Source organism: Haliaeetus leucocephalus, unplaced genomic scaffold, assembly GCF_000737465.1.
Source record: "Haliaeetus leucocephalus isolate CR32 unplaced genomic scaffold, Haliaeetus_leucocephalus-4.0 Scaffold228, whole genome shotgun sequence".
In the NCBI taxonomy this organism is placed as follows: domain Eukaryota; kingdom Metazoa; phylum Chordata; class Aves; order Accipitriformes; family Accipitridae; genus Haliaeetus; species Haliaeetus leucocephalus.
The window spans coordinates 5,087,543-5,109,599 of NW_010972664.1; the positions used below are offsets into that span (position 1 = coordinate 5,087,543).

The 22,057-nt window shown below is 36.3% G+C and overlaps 1 protein-coding gene across 1 annotated transcript in view; it reads right to left on the minus strand.

Moving 5' to 3' along the window:
• The window catches only part of GBE1 (glucan (1,4-alpha-), branching enzyme 1), a 171,129-nt gene that overhangs the window by 95,342 nt on the left and 53,730 nt on the right, over nucleotides 1–22,057 (minus strand). Inside the window, exons 4-7 of the mRNA XM_010567636.1 lie at nucleotides 7,418–7,543; nucleotides 5,519–5,654; nucleotides 2,993–3,083; nucleotides 1,648–1,857 (exon numbers count right to left, since the gene is read on the minus strand). Coding sequence (XP_010565938.1) covers nucleotides 1,648–1,857; nucleotides 2,993–3,083; nucleotides 5,519–5,654; nucleotides 7,418–7,543 — 563 coding nt within the window. The remainder of the gene's footprint in view (nucleotides 1–1,647; nucleotides 1,858–2,992; nucleotides 3,084–5,518; nucleotides 5,655–7,417; nucleotides 7,544–22,057) is intronic.

A 22,057-nucleotide genomic window follows, 5' to 3' on the forward strand; every position in this document is an offset into this window, starting at 1 on the left:
CAGCCCAGTGCGGGGGGGGGGGGGGGCGGACGACGGACACACGACAAATTTGTCATAGAGTAAGACATGAATGACACTATACAGAATTTATTAAGAAATGTTTTAAGGAGATTTTGGGGTTGTGCGAAACACTGTGGGATGTTTAGGGGAAGAATCAAAGACAAGAAAAGGGAGGAATCAAGGTGGTTCAGGGATAAGCAAACATAGGAAAAATGGGAGAAAGAGACTGAAATAAGCTGGCTGCCTGTGTTTATTTCTCCATTTAAACCACAGAAATATACAGCATATGAGATAAATCCCCTTGCCCCCAATACCTCAGAGAATACAAAGTAAAGAATATTAAATGCTAATCATCATCTGGCATTAAAACATGGTTTGACACACACTATATTTATACTAGTTAATTAAGTGTGCCCAAACTGGGTACCTGAAACTGCCTACTGAAAATGACCCCTGCTCTGTATTAACTGTTGATTGACCCCTGGAAGCTCTTTGGAATGGATCTAGTTGTCCTGGGGCAAAACCTTTTCTACATTTCAACAATCTGACAGTTTGACGATAAATTTCCAGAGCTTGCAAGTTTTCTTCAGCTTTTCTTATTCTTTTATTTATTTCTATATATAAATAGACTATATCGTATATAATATGTTATATATAAATATAATATATAATATGAAAAAACTAATTCTATTTTATAATATATAAAATATTTAATTATATATAATATATATTCCTATGTAATATTTAAACTGGTATCTATATATTAAAAAAGCTTGAATCTATTTTAAAATAAAAATAAATATAACTACATCATTATATATAAACACATACAATGCACATGTGTCCTGGTTTCAGCTGGGATAGAGTTAATTGTCTTCCTAGTAGCTGGTACAGTGCTATGTTCTGAGTTCAGTATGTGAAGAATGTTGATAACACACTGATGTTTTCAGTTGTTGCTAAGTAATGTTTAGTCTAAAATCAAGCATTTTTTCAGCTTCTCATCCCCAGCCAGCGAGAAAGCTGGAGGGGAAAAGAAGTTGGGAGGGGACACAGCCAGGGCACCTGACCCAAACTGGCATTCCGTACCATGTGACATCATGCCTAGTATATAAGCTGGGGGGAGTGGAAGGAATCGCCACTCGGGGACTAACTGAGTGTCAGTTGGCGGGTAGTGAGCAATTGCATTGTGCATCACTTGTATATTCTAATCCTTTTATTATTACTGCTGTCATTTTATTAGCGTTATCATTATCATTATTATTTTCTTCTTTTCTGCTCTATTAAACTGTTCTTATCTGAAACCACAAGTTTTACTTCTTTTCCCGATTTTCTCCCCCATCCCACTGGGTGGGGGGGAAGTGAGTGAGTGGCTGTGTGGTGCTTAGTTGCTGGCTGGGGTTAAACCACAACAACATGGTATATAACATGTACATATGCAGCCACAGAGGACAGAAGAATAACAAAACCTAAATACTACTATTTCATCTTAGATTTTAAGTATGTAGCAAAGCAAAGGAATTGAACTCAGCATATTGTAACTGTTGGAACAACCCAAATGACTTTCCAGTTTGGAGAATAGTGTAGTTTTAATACAACTGGTAAGAAATAATTACCACTAACACACCTGAAATGACATTTTACACTTACTTTGCATAGTCAAAGAGCCTGCTGTCCCAGAGCTGATGAGTTCCTTTAGGACCAGAATGGAAGAAACAAGAATCTGTACCATCAAATTTGTTGAGACCATCTTCAGAGTTTTTTGATGCATGGCTGTGCACAACATCCAGCAGAACAGTGATGCCCATTGAGTGAGCAACGTCAATCATTTCTTTCAGATCATCTGGAGTTCCATAACGGCTATCAGCATGAAAATGCAATGTGTTATGAGTGGTACAATCTGAACTTAAGCTGACAATACTGAACATTACTTAGAAAAACTGCATCAAAGCCAGCAGTTCTTCATCACCTAGCTTCCACTCGTATATAGGTTATTTTTTCAGCCTCTTAAGTAGTAGGTATTGATTACAAACTGACAATTAAAACTATTTTTTAATTATAAAAATTACATCACACATGCATGCAATGTTTTGCAGGAATAGTTTCAAAGTTTTATTCTTCCCTTTTAATCTGTCAATACATCAAATTCAGTATAAAAGATAACTGATACAACTTAAAGCTTCTATTTAATATTGAACATTTCCTTACTTCGTAAGAGACAAGAATATATTTATATTACTGGAATAAAGTAATCCATAATGACTACAAAAATAAATGTACATTCATGAAAGTCCCCAAAATACACCATCTGCTGCTGTCCTGCTTAGTTATTTGTTTTAGGTACGACACTATTTGTCTCCTGTGTCTGACAAACATTTCTTTCAACTAATTAAGCCAGTTAAAACTTCCTGTCTATCTAAATTTAGCCTGGTTGTCACTCGAGCTTCACCAAGATGGAAAAAAAAAGTCACAACATTCAGGCTTATCATAATTTTCTTAACAATTACCTGAATACATTTTCCTTCTATTTTCACCCTATGCCTCAAATCTAAGTACAGTCTGTTGCAAGCATGGAAAAAAGTTCCTACAGAATACACAGAGCCATGATTTTAATCAAGTTTATGATGAACAAATAGTCTACAGTTCTGTTTATCATAAAAGAATGACTTACACCTTGTGTTTGTTACTACCAAGAATTCCACAACAAAACCCATGCATAAAGACTGCTGAAGCTGGATAAGCTGGAATATGCCATGACAGCCGAAGTTACTTACAAACTTTTTGTTTGTATCCTATACAAAGTGTTTCACAGAACAGCTGATCACTATGCCTAATTGATTTCAGATTTAAGAGGAAGCTAGAGCAAATACCTAAGCCATTACTTTCTCTTTCCATTAAACACTTACTTGCAAACACACACATACAAGCATACTGATTTCAATGGATGGGGAGTAAGGTAAAAGAACCAAAAAGATGCTGAAGTACTTAAACTCACCTTGATGCTGCAAAGAAGCTTGTGACCTGATAACCAAAACTGGCATAGTAAGCATGTTCCATAATAGCCATCAGCTGGACACAGTTATATCCTATAAAAAAAAAGAAGAAATAAAACAAACAAGCCCCTGCCTTAAGGGTTGTTAACAGATGATTCAACACCTGTAACATATCCATTCTAGGCTTCTCTCACTTTAGCTGCTTCTAACTCTAATGATTAACAACTAAAATTGAGTCTCTCTCAAGAATTAATTCCACCTAATAGTTTATACTTACATGATCTTCCATTAAAAATGGAACGGTCAATTTGTCAAGTGATCTAGATATGATTAGGTGTATTGAACCTCTCAGATTTAGAAAGCAGTAAGTGTTATGCAAATATAATCTTAATTTAACTTCAGAATATTAACTACGCCAATCTGCATGTCCTGAACTTCTGCTTCACTTTTGACACTTGCAGTCAGGGCGTTTGGGGGTAGTCACTGATTACATCTACTATACCTTATGCCCTGTGTAATCTTTTTTCACCACTTCAAAAACATTCTTCTTCCAATTTAATGATTTTATTGCCCCTCTACAAGAGTCTTTCAAGAAAAACAAAACACAGAAGTAATGTGTTTTTCATTCTGAGTTTACCAAAGAACAAAGGTAGTACAGTAGGGTAGGAGATATGCTGTCTCTTGAATCACTAAGACAGTTCAGTGAAGTATTAAAGGAGGGAAATTTAAAGGGGAAAAAACATACTAATGGTGAAGCCACAGTAGTCGCCACATATCTTAACTAAAGTTATCTTTAATATCAGTAAATGCCCCAGATAGCTAGCAAGTAAGGACTATTAGCAAAAAGTAACCTTCAGGTTTAATCTACAGTCTGTTGAAACTCCCACCACCACAATTTCTCTTTATTAGTTTAACCGAAGTCTTCACTTCATTCTTTAGTTTAGACAAGATACCGGTTTCGTTTTTATTGTTCTTTTTAAATTTCACAGCTATAAAAGAGCTATTATTAGAAGACAGTTAGCATGAGCTCAGCAATTTGTCAGATTCATTGCTATTTTACAATTCAGGCTCATTGCACTTATTCTTATTTACAGCACTTTTATAAATAAATGGCAACATAGCATCAAAATAATCTCATTCAATCTGCTTGCTATTTATTTTGCTATTTGTCGTGCACATATTTCTACAAACTATTAATATCATAGCATTCTTACATACTGATGTCTTTAAGCTTGTCTTAACAAGTAAGATATTCCAAAACCAAATCTAACATCCCCTAAAAAAACATTAAAAAAAAAGACTTACTTACCTTAAATAAACACTGTGGGAATTAAGAACAAACATTATCTGTTATTTCTGTATACCCTACCTAAACTTGATATTGCTTATATTTTGTGGTATATCAGCCTTTTCATGACATTTCTCATCCCCAAAGAAAAATCTGTCGGTAAAGCAGAAAGCTTTCTTAATTCTGTTACACATATTAACCTCCTGGAATGACTGAAATTCTTTGGCAGTAGAGAAAGTCACAGATACGTAATGTGGAATCCAGATATACTTTTTGTTGAGGGCCTCCAGACATGCAAACTCCCTCATCTTCCCTGCAAGCTCAACTTTATTGAAAGGCAAAAGCCACATTCTGTGAAACACTGACTCAACAAGTAAACCTACAAGAAAAACATATGGCTTCTTTAGGCACTCTGATTAAAAAAAAAAAAAAAAAAAAAACCAAAACAAAAACCACCCTACACAAAAGCACAGCCACCATCCACAGAGCCATCAGCCATGGATGTCACAGTTATTTTACAGCTGAGTGTAACAAAACCTATTTCATCACAGGGCAGTAAAAGCCACCAAGTTCTAATATTGTCCATTATATAACAGTGCAAGACACCACAGGGAAAAAATAATTATCAAATAGAAACTGAGGTGAACAGGTTTGCTATTCATCCTGAGATAATCATGCCAGCTGTTTCTTTCATACATCCCTCCAATATACTAGAAGATCTTTTCTCAAAGAGGATTTCTCGCATTTAACATTTCCATCTTCTGACACTTCATAGCAACTGTTCAGGGATAAAAAAAATAGCATGCTTATTCTGACAAACAGAAAGGACAATCCTTTCTATCCAGATATTTCTTTGTCTTTCCTTAGAATCAAGATATACATTAGTAGAATCAATTAAGAACACAGTATTTTCTAAAGACTATCTCACAAAAACAGGTCCTTTTTTGAGTGGAAAGCAAACCATGCAGAAAGCAAGTTGCCCTGCAACATTTATCTAGGCGTTTGCAATCACATTTTACTTAATCTGTGGAACAGATTTTGATTCACATATTGTATTTCAGTCTATGTTTCTTTTCCATAGGTTTTACTTGTTTATAATTCTTGCTGCCCTAAGAATCTATTTTTATAGTATGTGTAATCTGAAAACACAGAAAACCTATATACGCTTGATAATTATCTTTTCTAATATGAGCACAGGCACATAAAAATTTTATCTCTGCAAGTATCTCTTATTACTTACCAAGATCCTTTATTCTAGGTAGTACATTGTATGTGAAGTTTTTGTAAGAAGCTACCTTCCCTTCTGGGGAAGCAATCCCCACATGAGATTCATAGATTCTTAGGCTTTTTAATCTCTTGGGGGAAGGATACTTATGCTGTAAGGAAAAAAAGTTATCTTTAGGATACAACAACTCGGAAGTGTTATCACAATCACATTATTTGCACAAGATGAAAAACAATTTAAGGTTTGGTTTGGTTTTCCTCTAAGAGCATGGAATATCTCAGAAGTAATTAAGCATTCTAAACTGTTAAAGCAAATATCTATTTCAAATCAACATTCTTCACGAACAAGAAACTGGACATCTGTGATTCAACACTTTTCGTATATCCTTTTTAAATTACACTGAAGTGTACAAACTTATAGCAGCCATTGTACTATAAAGTTCTTCTGAATTACTATGAAACTTTTTGAAAATAAAAGACAACAGAAAGATAGGTTTTTATTTTTTAAGCATACCTGCTTTTCGGAGGTATTTGTATTTGAAGTTGCTCTGCCTTCTCCAAGCTAAAATTTATAAATATTTTAGTTCTAAAGAACACAATTCCACAGCACAGAATCATCTATATTCCAGTTACTTAGGATTAAAAAAAAAAAACCAACCCAAACCTCAAGTCTGTAGGTGAGTACACAGTATTTCTAGATGGGTAAAAATATTTAAAGAACACAGAGGCAACTGAAGTTCATCACAAAACCTCTTCCTTACACTTGAAGAGCTTCTTTCATCAGGATTTTACTTTTTAAAACAAAAGTCTTGTCTGAAGAAACTTAGGAAAACCTACCTATTTTCCCAAAAAAGTTTTTTCTTTTCCTCCCTCTCCCAAATAAAAAAAAAGTTATTTGTTAGTTTAATATTCAAGTGAAATTTTGAGAACTTGAAAAGTTAGAACAAAACCAGTAAAAAACCACACATATATGAACAGAAATTAAAGGGACAATTTGAGAACAAGAAGTTCTGGCTGAGGTTTGTTCTCTATTTTACTTCCACTGGGCACCTCTCCTGTTCATAAGAGGACTTCTTTTTTTTTTCTGACTTAACTCAGTAAGGCCTTGTCTGCATCCTAAATGTTCTCTCCTCCTTTTTACTCTAGGTCATACAGGTCATTGCATTTCCAATTACCTTCCCATTCCTCCTCTTATAGAGGATCTAGGTGTCTCACAGCACCATAGATACAGTGTAGATCACTAAATTCATATGAACTATACACCTAAATAAAAGTTACTGTAGATTATGTAACAATTTATTTTTTGAAGATATTTTCCATGTGAGTTACGCTTTCTCCGTCAAGCAGACGCTTCATAATTTGAGGTGGGTGCTAAAATTTAACTCAAAACAGAGGTTGCAGCAGCTCTAATACAGAATACTGCATACCATTTTTTAGCAAAAACAGCAAAAAGCCTAATAATATGAAATAACATCACTCAGTCTGACTTCATATAGCATTGACTTATTATTGGAGTACTGAACTTTGTATTTGTGGCTAAATTTTAAAGCCAGTTCTGATAATTCCTTGCTCTCCTCTGTACCAGGAAGGGCCACCCAGTCTTGGAATAGTTATCAAGCTCGCGCAGCATGTGGGAAGCCAAGTTTAAAATACCACTTTAATGGGTAGCTATTTTTTATATACTCCATAGGAGACTGAAAAAGTAGCTCAAAAACATCCATTGTTGAAATCACTTGTTTCTGTCAAAGCCATGAATTAAAACCTATCACTTCTTAGGTAGCTACTTTAACCACTTTACTCTTTTTGTGGAACAACTCTTTTCCTTTTTTTTTCTTTTTTTTTTTTCCAAGCAGAAATACAAGATGACATGATACATGCTTTTATACACCTTTTGAAAATAATATTTAAGCCTTACTATATATGATTGTGGTGGATTCCAGTGTACCCAATCGTAATTTACTTTGTCTTCATCACGGACTACGTATCTTGCCCAAGGTGAAATACGATAGAGGAGTTCGCCATTTTGAGCACGAATCACCACCTATAAAATAACCACAACATATGCATGCAGTCACATATAATTCTATAACACCTCCTATATAAGCCGTAGCAGAGAATGAAATAGTATGCTACTCAGAAATTTAATTTAGAGAACACACGCAAATATACAATGCAAGTCAGGACAAGGAAGGATGACCCTGTTCACAGAGATGATTTGCAAAGGGATAGCAAACCAGATGTGTCATACACAGGAGTGATGTTCACAAGCAGAAGCTGAAAGGTAAGGATATATATGTAAGCTTCACGTAAGTAATAGGAGAAAGAGCCTTCCAAAATGGATTACTGTTAGGTGCCCTAATTTCTCCTGTCATTGCTACTTTCCCACCACGTTGTTATAAATTTAAATAGACATGCAGTATAATATCACCAAGATGAGAACTGTGATTTGTTTACTTGGCAAACAATCTAGTGAGCCAATTTTAATATCTTAATTCCCTCTTCCTCTTAACACTGAGTCCTGACCGATATCAAATAGACCAGAACCACAGATCAACACAAGCAGCACAGGATGGCTTTCAGGTCAAAAGGTGGCAAAAGAGTAAAATTTAAATTCCTGGGTTTCTTCTGCTGCCTTTCAGTTTCTCCACATGCCTTCATCATTCTAATGATAAAAAAGTATTATCATCTATTTCACTTTCCATATTTAGTTTCCTCTATTTTATAACGAGATATTAAAAAGGACTATTCTTTTCAATTCCTTCAAAAAGCTCATAAAACTTCACCAGAAAGAGTGACCAAACTCAACCAACCTAGGAACTCTTTTAGAGTATTATGATTTTACAGAGCAAAATTAAAATAATTACTAGGATAATGTTGTACCAGGACCTTGCAGAAGACATTGCATTTGAGAAATTGGTGATCTTGAACAGCCCATCTCTGCTCTATTGAGTAATTAATGTAATCTGTAACTTATCAAATACCCTTGGAAAAGGGTATGAGAATTAAGGAGTGGAAGGTAGTGGTGTTGACTGGGAGAGTGTTGCACGTTTAGGAGCTAGGGAAAACAGGTCTGTGCTGTGCTGCACATGTCCCCTGGCTGCAGGACAACCTCAGCCATCTCAGCATAACAGAGGGACCTGCAGGCAGCTCTCCCTTGGTGCCGGTGACTATACCACCCACATGGCCTTGCCTTTGTCTAAAAGTGCAGCAAGAAATTCTCATGAGAACACGCTTTAGGAGTAGAGTTGTTTTCATGTAAGAGAATTATATACTAGCTTGAATAACCAAAACAGAGAGCTTCTCTCTAAGGACAGAATCTGGTCCACACAGGATGCTATGTGAAAATCTACCAGGGCACTGTCTGCCACACTAATGCAGGGTGCCCAGGATTTGAAGGTGACTTGCTCACTATCAGTATTCCTCCTCTTTTTCTGTCTAATTAAAGCAGTTATCCTATGAAGCCAACTGTTGTCAGGCCTTTCTTCCCGATATGCAGAAAGAGCCTTTTTCTATCCCTCTCACCCCACCCCACCTCTCCCCTTCCTCAGGGCAGAACAAACAGCAGCACTCTGGTTTTGCTTGGTATTTTGGCTGCCATTAAAACAATAAGACAGAAGGTTTGCAAATTTGGAACCCAGAAATGTACAAGTGAGTGAAGTCCTGAAATTCTTCATTTCTGCTGTTACTAAGAAGTTGATGCTTTTTTTTTTTTGTGGTAAGAAGAGGTATGAACACCATAAGAAGCCTTAAATGAAGAAGGGGGGGTTGTTGAACTTTTTTTTTTTTCCTTCCCTTTTTTATTAAAGAAGTGACTTTTCTTTGCTCTCATTTCCTAACAAGTAGTCTGGAAGAAGACAATTATCAAAGAATTGCCTTTTCATCTGTGGCAAGCATCTTTCATTACTTTGATAGATTGCCTGTATCCTTAACATAAGCACAGGAGAAAGTAAAGTGAAAATATGTATGCACAGTAGGTTAACGGAAGCTGGTAAAGCAAGGAAGTACAATTGCTGTGTCTCTCAGTGTATATTATTATAACTCTGAGAACTTAAACCAGGTTTTGGAAGGAGGAGTAATTGAGACTAAACACCGAATCAGAAAAAGCTAAGAAAAAGTTATTGAAAACACTGTAGAGTTGCATGGAAAATTTCTTCTGTTAACTGTGCTAGCAAAGCCAGCCAAAAGGGTACTTCTGCAAATTATATCAACACTATGAAGATCCTCCTGCCTCATAGCATTGACAATTTGCAGGTTACTCTTAAAATAAAAATTATCTCTTCTTTCTGATATCACACTGATGATGCTATTGCTTGTTTTATTAGTTTGTCCCAATTTATCCATCACAGAAATAATTACTGCATATAATAACCACACCTAGCTATTCATGTTAGCATTCCTTTTTCTCTAATATTCTAGTGTAATTTATATTACATGGGCTTATGAAGGATGGACACATTTTAATTTAAGAAATATGAGGTAATTAACCTAAATTAAGAATATTATTTAATTAGATGTAGTACTGGTTTAATCCAAAGATGATACTGGGGGGGACCTTCATTTATTATGAAATACAAAAAGCAGTCAAGCATACTCTTTAATTTAATCCATTGAGCAATTAAAAACACTTAAAAAAGATATTAGAAACATATTTAGATAAGCAGCCAGTTATTTCACTTTAACCCACACTTGTACAGTTATGTTGCACACGTTCATTAACCATATCTCTGCGTCCCATTCTTCTGACATCACTTAAGAACTTCTGTTGTTCTGTAGTCACTCAACTCAAATTGACCATATTTTCCCTCATTTCCAAGGCATCAATGCACTTGATAAACAAAATGACTTCTGAAAAACTGGTTAAAGTACTAGTTTTGCTTTTATTCAAAGCATCTATCAGGTTAAGTTTATTGGTTAGACTTCTCAGGAACTGAGAGACTGCTACAGAACTTGTACAAGCTCCTACCAACATTCAGAGCCAGAATTCTAAAAGCTACAACTAAAACATTCAAGAAGCAGAGGCATACCTGTATTTGTCATATAATAGTAACAATGTAGAACCATAAACAGGTGGTACTGATCTACCACTTTCTGCAAGGTTTGGGTTGACACACTTAAGTCTTATTTGGGGATTTCACTTTTATTTTAAAACTTAACTTTCAGTTTTATTATGTGAAGATACAACCTCCCATGTTCTAAAGAAAAGGATATCCAACAATGTGTCATACAATTTAACTATGCAAATGTCAGAAAATTTCTAAAAGTAGGGGGAAGCACTTATTTTAAACAAGTATTCAGAAAATTTATTTGTTGCCTTCTTCACAGTGCAGGTCTTCTTAAGGAAGATTTTCCAAATATATCCAGCCATGGTTGTAACTGGATGAACCTCAACACAACAGTAGAAACCTCAATTTTGCTCATGTGTTGCTGTCATTTTTGACCATCATGAGCTGTGCACAGAGAAAACATAGTCAAGGGGAACATAGCTAACACAAAAAAAGGAATCATTACAACACCAAAGCTGGTGAAGTTGAATCCTGCTCTTCTCTGACTTACAAGAACATAATCAACATAGTTTCCTTAGACCTCTACCAAGTGATCCCTAACAATTTCAATTCTTGTTTGCTATGCTTGCTTAACCCTTTTCTTAATTTTATGTGAATCCCATTTACTGAAGCTTTCCTTCTCTTAATTACCAAGCTCTATTCTCAATCAACTTCTTATTCCTCTCTCCTAATATTGTAAAAAGTTGATTAATAAGTTACAAGTAGAAAGACTTCTGATAATATTTTCTAAAGTTTCTTGATACAGAACTCCTATGCCATCATGCTTAGCTGAGGCAAAAAACACTGCAAGAAGTTGAACAGCACCTCAAACCAAATAGCAATTCAGCCCAAGACTGAAAAAAATAACTAACGGAAACAGTCCAACAGCTTTTATTCCCATATTTGCTGTGGCATTTCTTCAAACAATTAATTACAAATAATTAAAAGTTGTAATATAAAGAGTAATAATATAAAGCACACACATAAAACTGAAAGACGGATAAACAACTCTTGCTCCACTCACCCCAAACTATTATTACTTGTGGTCCATTCTCTGCAGTGTTCAGATATAAAATGTAGCTGCCATATATACTCTGCATCTGCGGCTACATGTTATATATGCATAAAGAATATTGAATATAGTCACTACACAGCCCTTTTGACAAAGTACCTAAGAGTCTTTTTGACAGATACTGTACTTTTGCTGCAAATATGCTTTTACTCATTTCAAACTAATTCTTAAAAGTTATGATGCATAGTCTAAGCTAGCTACCACTTAGTTCATCAACTTTTTATAGCTGAGTTAACACTAATTAACTCAACAATCTTCTCTAAATAACATATATAAAAATCATGATGTTCATTCAATAGGCTTCTTCAAACTGGCCTTGGGATTTACCTACTTCATTTTTAAGAGGTATGTCCCTGTTCTTTCCTTAAGATATATGAGGAGGCATGTCATACCATTTGATATAAACACTACAGCCCCCATTAAATAAAGCTTTAAAAATGCATACTACTATAGCATGAAATGCATTTGTTAAGTAGACCAAGCAAACTGGCAAAAGTTTAGCCTCTAATCACAACTAACCTGTTTGTTTTACACTCATTTTAGCTTTAGTTAAAGAAAATCCTAGGTAAAAATAGTCACTGTATTTTTGATTCTATTATCAGTTTTTTTCACTTTTGCTGGCTTCTAGGAACATATAACAGAGCATACATCTTGCTGGCTTTTAAGAACATAATGGAGAATACAGATAAGTTTGCTAGAAAAATCATAGTTAAACTTAGTCATCACATGTAATAAACAATCAGGCATGTACACAGAAGTTATGCAGTAGGCATTTAATATGCATAATATGTACCAAACAGCCCTTTGTCACTAATATGTTTTCATATTACAGTTATGTACCCACATTACAGCTTACCCTTGGCTTTCTTCAGCTTTGTGATTTAAGTCACCTTTTAAACAAAAAGCAGCATGAGCTATGTAAAACTGTCAGGGAGGAGAAGCAATGCTGGTCACTACAGAAAACACTCCAACAAGAGGACAAGTGCAGCAGGGGGAAAGGAAATCCAAGTTTCCTAGACAAAATAATACCTCCTCCTCAGTTTGTGTTTGAACTGTTAAGAAACAGCCAAAACTAAGTTAAGAAGAAAGAAATCTACATATCAAAAGAATTACATTTACACTGCACAAATTTAGGACAGAAAAGCAAAGACAAAACACAGATGAAGAGAACTTGCCACCATCTACATTAAACATCTCTGTCAAACATAAGACAGAGCAGTATTTTACTATCAAACTGCATAATACATGGGCAACGTGACTATTTCTTTTTTGCTTTTGTGGACAGGAGGAAGCATCTTACAACAGCTAACCTATTTAGAACTCTGTACAAAAAAGTCTTTTTTTTTTCCCTACTTCCCCATAGCTTCCAAGTTGGCGTACCCATTGGAAATTTCTAACACAAGATTCTGGAAAATTCAGAGTTAGTCATGCAGAATTCACCTCCATGAACACTAGATATAGCTCACCTGAAGAGTTCTGGGTTTTTTTCCCTCCTCTAGTGGTAAATACATTCACACAATAATATGTAAAATCTCAAACCCCTTGATGAACTTTGAATGTGTCCTAGTTTCACCTGGGACAGAGTTAATTGTCTTCCTAGTAGCTGGTACAGTGCTATGTTTTGGGTTCAGTATGAGAAAAATGTTGATAACACTGATGTTTTCAGTAGTTGCTAAGTAATGCTTAGACTAAGTCAAGGATTTTTCAGATTCTCATGCCCAGCCAGCAAGAAAGCTGGAGGGGCACAAGAAGTTGGCACAGGACACAGCCAGGGCAGCTGACCCAAACTGGCCAACAGGGTATTCCATACCATGGGACATCACATCTAGTATAGGAACTGGGGGGAGCAGGGGGCAGGCAGAATTGCCACTCGGGGATTAACTGGGCATCTATCGGTGGGTGGTGAGCAATTCCACTGCGCATCATTTGTATATTCCAATCCTTTTATTACTGCTGTCATTTTATTAGTGTTATTATCATTATTAGTTTCTTTTCTGTTCTATTAAATCATTATTATCTGAAACCATGAGTTTTACCTCCTTTTCCAGTTTTCTCCCCCATCCCACTTGATGGGGCGGGGGAAATGAGTGAGTGGCTGTGTGGTGCTTAGTTGCTGGCTAGGGTTAAACCATGACAGAATGTCACATGATTCCGGCTTCCAAGAGAAATATCAGTATAAATACATGTAAATAAATGGTCTCACAAAAATAAGCAAGAATGTCAGAAAGACAAAATGAAAACATCCTTCAAAATTTGATATTAAAAAGTCAATTTACTCTAAAAATGTACATGGCACAGATATACAATTCATATAAGCACAGTTGTAAAACAACAAAAAGTGAAGAGCTTAACCTAAACTGCTCAGCTTTTGTATGTGAAGGTTATGTATGCATGTTTTCTTTGCATTTTCCATTCTAGGGATGTTGGGTGTATTTTCAACATTTGTCTGAAATGTTTAGCACACTTGAGGTCTAGCATCTCAAACTGCTGTAATTAATGTGGTGGATTTCATAGATGAGTCCACCCAAGGTACTGAAAACACATCCTGGTAACCTGAGGTTTAAGGCATCAATGCTGCTGAAGTCATCAATTTTGAAGTAACAACTTTCAGATTTGAATAAAAATCACTACAAAAACTGAAACATATAGCTGTAATAAGAGCAAACATATAGCCAACAATGGCTGTCTTTGAACATATGTAAAAACTGGTGTGCAAAGGTGAATTCCAATTTTCAAAGTGCTGGACTGCTGGAAGACACAGCAGGACCTAAATCTCACAAGAACATTAGTATCAAAGTGACAACATGTTCAATGTCTGTCCCCACTAGACTATAGGGAATTTATGAAATGGGGAGTAAACTGTAGGATAAAACTAAGTACAGTGTTTACAGGTCTGCTTTGATGATGTTTAAGACTCTCAAAAGTAGTTTGTTACAGTTAAGGAGAAACCATCACTCTGAGGGCAGTCTAGTGTCATCACAAGAGGCAGTAAACATTGGAGCAATTCAGAAGCTGAAAGAGGTTTTTTTTCTTTAATTTAATGGTGCTTCCAATGCAGGACAAGTGAGATTCAGGGGGTTTGATTTTAAGACATATTGAAAATTTTTGAGACTCTTTGGTATCCCACTATTCTGCCTTGGGACAGCCTAGCATGGGTCTTCCATATCACCTACAGCACATCTGCCAACCCCTCCTGGATGTTTCAGGGCATTTAAAGGAAAACTCTGCACTTACGTTCAAGCCACTTCCAACCTACTGTGACTCAGTGAAATTTGTTGGCTTTTTATGAACAGAAGCCAGATATTTTTTCTTAAAATTATCTATACCAATAAAGTTTTGCAAGTCTGACAACTTTAAAAGTTTAGTCACAAATACCAATTTAGATAAAACGTAAACCCCTGTGTAAAATAGAGCTTAATGTGGAGGTACTGTTATGACAGATGAAACTGTGTAGTAACAGCCCACAAAACACCATGTTTAAAATTCATGTTTACAAATATCCCCCTTTCTTTCTTTCTTTGCCTACCTTCACATCAGCTTCATTTGGCTACCTCTTCTTCCAGTGTACACATACACAGATCTTCAGAACAGTGTGGGAAAATAATTCAAATGCTAGCTACATACAAGATCAGACAATTTCTCTGCCCAGAGTCCAGTCCTTTAGCTTTCAGTTCCTGCATCTAAAGCACACTTTAATTCCATGCGTGAGCACTGTATTCAATTATGATGCATTCCCCTATGCCATCCGCTTCTGTTTCCACTGATGATGATACAGGGTCAAATATTAGAAATAAAAGTAAGCCATACCATCTTGATGATAATCCCTTATTTTTCAGATATTTTCAGCATGTGCTGACTTTTTTTTTTAAAGAATAAATAATTAAGACTGATGTTTTTGTCGTTCAGAAAATTTGTTATATAGTGGTTTGCCATTTATACTCAAGTTGGGGAGAGGAAAATGAAGAGGTGATATCTAGATAACTGATGAATATATGCAAGCCAATAAACTGCTCTGAAACACTGTATTATTATTTCATTACTTTAATAGTTTGAAAGCACTTGGAATGTTCGTTGGTATATGTGGCTTTTAATACAACAATGAAATTAAATTGGCCATCAAACCAACAACAGCTAACATAATGAGGGAGTGGACTAGCTTTAATATAAATATGGAAATGTCAGTGATTTGTTATTTATATAAGGGCAATAAGCCATTATCTCAATATTTTGTAATTTATAGTATTTCATTAGCTTCATATTTATTCATTTCTGAGACAAGATTATCCAAATCTCGCAAAAGCTACAAGAACACAAGTGGAAACACCACCTCACCTCAATAACATGCACCTTATTTACAAGCATGTTCAACCCATAACCTAAAAGCATGACAGAATTAGGTCTTAAAGACTCTCTAGGAAGTTTATGTTAGTTATACTGCAATAACATAACCAAGTTTTTCCACCACATGAAATTTACTGGAAATTAAATATCAAAGCATTCCCCTCCCTCAGTTGTTCTAAGAGGGCATGGAGAAGGAAAACAACTGCTTGTACACCAAGAGGGTTTTTTTTAGTACAATATACACTGTAGACAAAGAAAAGCTTACATTTTTACTTTTGCAAAAATAGGGTATCAGAAAAAGCATTACAAATTTACAAGAATACAAACGAATCTGAACCAATTAAAGTTAATCTCTCCAAAACTTTATACTTCGGACATATTGCTGCTGTAACAAAACCTGGTCTTAGGTTTTATTTCATAAATGCAGTTCAGTTTCAAAGACAGCTCCTGCATTGAAGTCACTGATAAAATCCTGCTATAAGATACTACTTTTTTCTTAAATTTGTCATCCTTTTCTCAACCCCCTTAAGCTGCTACAGAAACAGAGAAGTGAAGCTTTACTATCAGCTGAAAATGCCTTTCCCTGTACACCTTAGGTGTGTACTTTTCTTCCACAAACTGTATCCGATCCTGAGTTTAGCACCCAGGAGAGAATACACAGTTCTGATGATCTTTTGCCAATGGATGATATAAATTAAGCCCATTTACAAAAGTAAATAAAAATCACATCAGCACCCCTGCCTTCCCCACACATACAGGGGAAACCACATGGCAACTATTACCATTCTCTTTCTACAGGTCATATTGGTTTGAGAGAGAAGCATAGAGTCTAGAGGAAATGTTTTTGTATGTTTGTTTTTTAATACACAGGACCACAGCAGAACACTTTCCAGTAAGGTAATGCAAGCTGCTGTAGAACCCAGGACCAGAACTCAGAGTTCCTTGTCTGACAGTTTACTTTAAAGATGATTTAGACAAAAACACAAATATTTGGGATAGAACAGCACTGTTAAGAGCTTTATTCTGGAATTGTCTCATTCAGCCTGGTAGATTTTAAAAAGCCAGATAAAACATTCCCCTCTTTAATAGCCTCAGAAATAGAAGGCAAGGAATGAAGAAGCAAATGCAGCTTCTTCATTAGGGTCCTACTCTTGCTACTGCACAGCTCTGCCTAACAAAGCTCAGGAGAAACAGCAAGGAAGAAAAGGGATCAGAAGTGGTTCAACACTTCAGCTTCCCCTAGGCAGGAGTACCTTCCCAAATGGACCCTCCACCTGAATGAGTGGGGGAAGAGGCACGGAAAAAAAAGAGATCTTTCCAGAAGTCACCTGCCACTGAAAAACTTCACCATACTCTATTCCTGCCACCCCAAATAACCAAGAAATCAAGCATATCTGTCAAGGTGCTTGCAGTCACTGAAATTATTTCCTAACCAGTGAATTGAGTATAAACCTTCAAAGTCTCTGAAAGACTGGACAGTGTGTGGCTTCTGCCAGCCTGTTCTCCTTCCTAAACTGCAAACTGGTTACACTGGAAAGAAAAAGCAATAGAACACACTAATCACATTACTCCAAGTCTCCCTTTCTCTAATTTTTCTTTCCCTCATCAATTTAAGATTACTGTCAAAATGAAGTCAGTCAAGACAAAGCTGTCTGGTTTATTTGGGTTTTTTCTTCCAAGTAATTTTCTGGCAAAGAAATATGTTAAAGGGACAAGCATTTAAATAAAATACTAGAAAAAATACTCCTTAGCTATCAGACACATAGTAATACTTCTCAGGTGGTTTATATTTTTAACAAAGTTCTGCAGAGGAATCTGTGTGGTTCAGAAGCCATTGGGAGAGGGGTCTATTTGCTGTGCAGATCATTTTTCTGTAAATATATCATGACATCAGATATTAGACACTAAACTTATTAGGGATAGTAAGTATTTGTTCACAATTCTCCCTTCTTCCCCCCTCCCTTCTCCCCCAGGGAAAGAAAATAAATTATAAAAAAAAACAACAAAAAAACAAGATACGAAAGAAGCAAAACCCTATCTTCAAAGCCAAGTCATGAAGCCATGCCTTGATTTTCCAAAAGAGGGAGATATAGCTCCATTTGTGAATTAAGCATTTCAATTTCAGTGAAGAACCTAATAACATGTTTAACTACTTTACTAGATCAGATTAAAAAGGAAATCTTTTGCACTTTTTTCTATTTCCATGCTTCTCTTGGAAAACTAAGAGAAATTAGTAAATACTAACAAAAATACAGAAAATACTATAATATCTATCTAAATATAAAAAGTGCAAAAGATGGAGACAGTTGCCTAGTATTATAAAAATATCTATGTAGACAGAGATAAAAATGCCATAGGAAAATCAAACTGTTACAATCCAGGAAACCATAGGAGAGTTGTTAAAAATGAAAGCAGTATCACATGGAAACATTCCCAATAGATTTCAACAGGCACAAGTGTAGAGACAATACTTCACTTAATCATCATGAACTATCCTAAAAGTACATGGATTTCTACAGGAAGAAACAACAGGCTTTATAACTGTTAGCTACACAAAGGTGGCATTATTAGGTATGGAGGGACAACCAGTTTATTTTTAAAAAAGGAAAACAACATGTATCTATGCTGCAGGACAGCATTCAAACTTTCCTTTCCATCTAAAATCCAGATTCTGAGAACCTTTTCCAAAAATCAAATTAATAAGTCAAAGGCATACTGGAATCTCTAAAATACACAGTTCAAGAAATGCTTTTTTCCCCCACTGTGACTTAACCAGAATCAAGTTACTATAACAACAGTGATGTAGTTCAAAGACTATACAAATTTGTATGCATAATATAAAAGCATTCATATGTGTGTTATGTAACTGAAAGGCTTGGGGTACAAGAGCATGGTTTTAAAAAGCAACTATAATAATAAAGCACATTACCCACAATAAGTGCAACTTAGAGTTGTTTCAAACCATGTCAAATAGAAAGGAAGCTGCTGAAGTATGCAATAGGGGCACCCAAGCATTAGGTATTACTTATCCTCAACTATAAAGCATTTGTATAAAGGACAACTTGCTGCATAATGCACCTTTCAGTCAGGTGGTTGTGGCATAGCATGCTTACTTTTTGATGCTCCCATTCACAGCTGTTTCAAACTGACAGCAAAGCATCTTTTGGGGATGATGCAGATCACACTCAACACCTCCACTTCCTGCCACATACTCCCACAGTGTCTTGTAACTGAGTAGCCTATGACCCCAAATGGTCCTTCCACTGTCCTCTCCCTCCTGTTGCTGTTGTCTTCCTGCCCAACAACTCAAGAGTCCCTAACACCTTAGGTCACACTATCTTTGGTGAATAATAAAAAGGTGCAGAGAATCAACAGTTTGACTCGATGATCTTAAAGGTCTTTTCCAACCTAAACAATTCTATGACAATGTGTTCCCTCTCTTCTGAGGTCAACCGTCATGGATGAGCTCATCTGACCCTCTCCACACATTGTTAGGTGCATTAGAATATCAGAAAGCAGTTAAGTTAAAGTGGCATACCTTGAATACTTTATCATTAATGCCTCAGAGAAGGCCTCCTCAAATAGCTCTGGTGTTGACAGTATAGATGCTATCTGACAAGACTTGGGCATCCAAGGTGTGGAATAAGTCCATTAGAATACTGAAGTTTATCTTCCACTGTCTCCTTGACCTATAATCTTTCTAACATTATAGACAAATACAGCTGAAAATTAGGAAGTACATACCAGTAACTCACACTGAAGAGAGTGCCAGAAGCTTTACCTAATTAGTGGCCCTATCTTCAAAACAAGAACAATTCCACTAAAAATCACAGCCATGTTTATACATACTTAATATGGACTCTCAGACTTCAAATTCCATTTCAAAGCCCCTTTAAAATCTCTCTCCCTTTCCCTCCTAAACCCCCCCATATTTTGCTTTAACACACACCTAATATCAATTGAAACAATTAGTCTTCTATATGGATAAACTAAGAGGAAATTATTTTTAAATAGCAAAACCTCCTACCAAGGATTGTGCAATCTAAGTCACAGGAGAACCGAGCCTGCCAAAATAACTTAACAAGAATATTTTGCAGTGCTGAGCTCAGTCTGCAAAAAAGGCTCCAAAGAGCAACAGTCAATTGCATTACAATGCTTCATCACTGCTACAACCTCTCCTATGAGTCCATGAGTAGTTGCACATTATTTACCAAATCCAAACAGGCAAAGTCAAGAGACCATTTACCACCCAATGAGATAACAACTATTACTGCTAGTAAACCTAATCCATAACCTAGAGAAGTCTACAGTAACTTGCTGAAGGGTCATGGCTTGCAAATCAAGCAATGAAACATGAAGGTTATTGCCACAGATTTAACTAATGCTTTACTTCCCATTCAGCACCACTGATGTCTAGAAATATGTATGCTAGATGACTTGAGTCCTGTTCCCTAAAGTTCAAAACACGAGGAATGCCATATGTGCTCCTTCTTGCATGCAGGTTATATACCATGATGCTGCAGAACACTTGTTTCATTCATTGTTCAACTTTGTACATGTGGCGATTTTTATTTTTTTCCATCCTACACACCATTTAAGACATGAAATTTAAGTGACATGGAACTTAACACACTATGAGAAGGATATTCCCCACCCCCCCAGCTGAGGTAAAAACAAGAAACATTAGAAGTGTTTGTATTTGTACATGTAAGAAAACAATGAACATTTCTTCAGAAAGCTTCCCATTGAAATCAAGTTTCATACTCATATCTTCTAGGATACCTAGGGCTCCTTTTGTAAAAGCTGTCTGACTGCACATAACCTATTTCACAATGAGAACAATCAGTCATTGGAATAATCTCCCAGAGAGGCGGTGGATTCCTCAACACTGGACATTAAAGATTCAGCTGGACAGGGTGCTAGGCCATCATGTCTAGACCATGCTTTTGCCAAGAAAGGTTTGACTGGATGATCCCTGAGGTCCCTTCCAATCTGGTATTCTATGACTCTATGATTCTATTTACATTTTATGTTAGAGAAAGCCACCATATCTTTACACTTCCATACCTAGCATACTAACCACCAGCCTGTTATTCCATTATTAAGAAGTTTCCTGGGTTTTCACATTCTCATTAAAAATGCCTTCACATATTGACTGCAGACTGCTTGAAGCATGTGAGACCTGAACTGGAAGCCAGTCTGATACTATGCTGCTGGACTTCCTGATCAGTATGGTCAGCTGCAGCACCACCTACTTCATCAGTGACAGTAATTGCACTTGATGAATTTTACTAACACTGGTTCCCTGACACTGATTAACCTACCTGCTCACCATATTTGATTCCTTTTCAAGGTTTACAAGTTAAACACAGAGCATGCATATCTACTACGAAGTATAGGATACAGCAGTAAAAACTGTAAGGATTAACTTTTGATAATATTCTTTACAACTAACTTTCTTTTCCCCAGCACCTCACCAATACAAATGTACTTTCAGGTACTTCTAACCATGATTATTCTGTTAGTGTTCTGACTCAAAGTAGTTCTTCCTTTGCACAATTTAATAAGGGCACCTATAACTACTGTTCAGCAAACACTGAAACCACCTGTCATGGTTTAACCCCAGCCAGCAACTAAGCACCACACAGCCACTCACTCACTTCCCCCCCACCCAGTGGGATGGGGGAGAAAATCAGGGGAAAAAAAAGTAAAACTCATGGTTTCAGATAAGAACGGTTTAATAGAACAGAAAAGAAGAAACTAATAATGATAATAACACCAATAAAATGACAGCAGTAATAATAAAAGGATTGGAATATACAAGTGATGCACAATGCAATTGCTCACCATCCACCGACACCCAGTTAGTCCCCGAGTGGCGATTCCTCCCACTCCCCCCCAGCTTATACACTGGGCATGACGTCCCATGGTATGGAATACCCCTTTGGGCCAGTTTGGGTCAGGTGCCCTGGTTGTGTCCTGTCCCAACTTCTTGTGCCCCTCCAGCTTTCTTGCTGGCTGGGGATGAGAAGCTGAAAAATCCTTGACTTAGTCTAAACACTAGTTAGCAACAACTGAAAGAATCAGTGTGTTATCAACA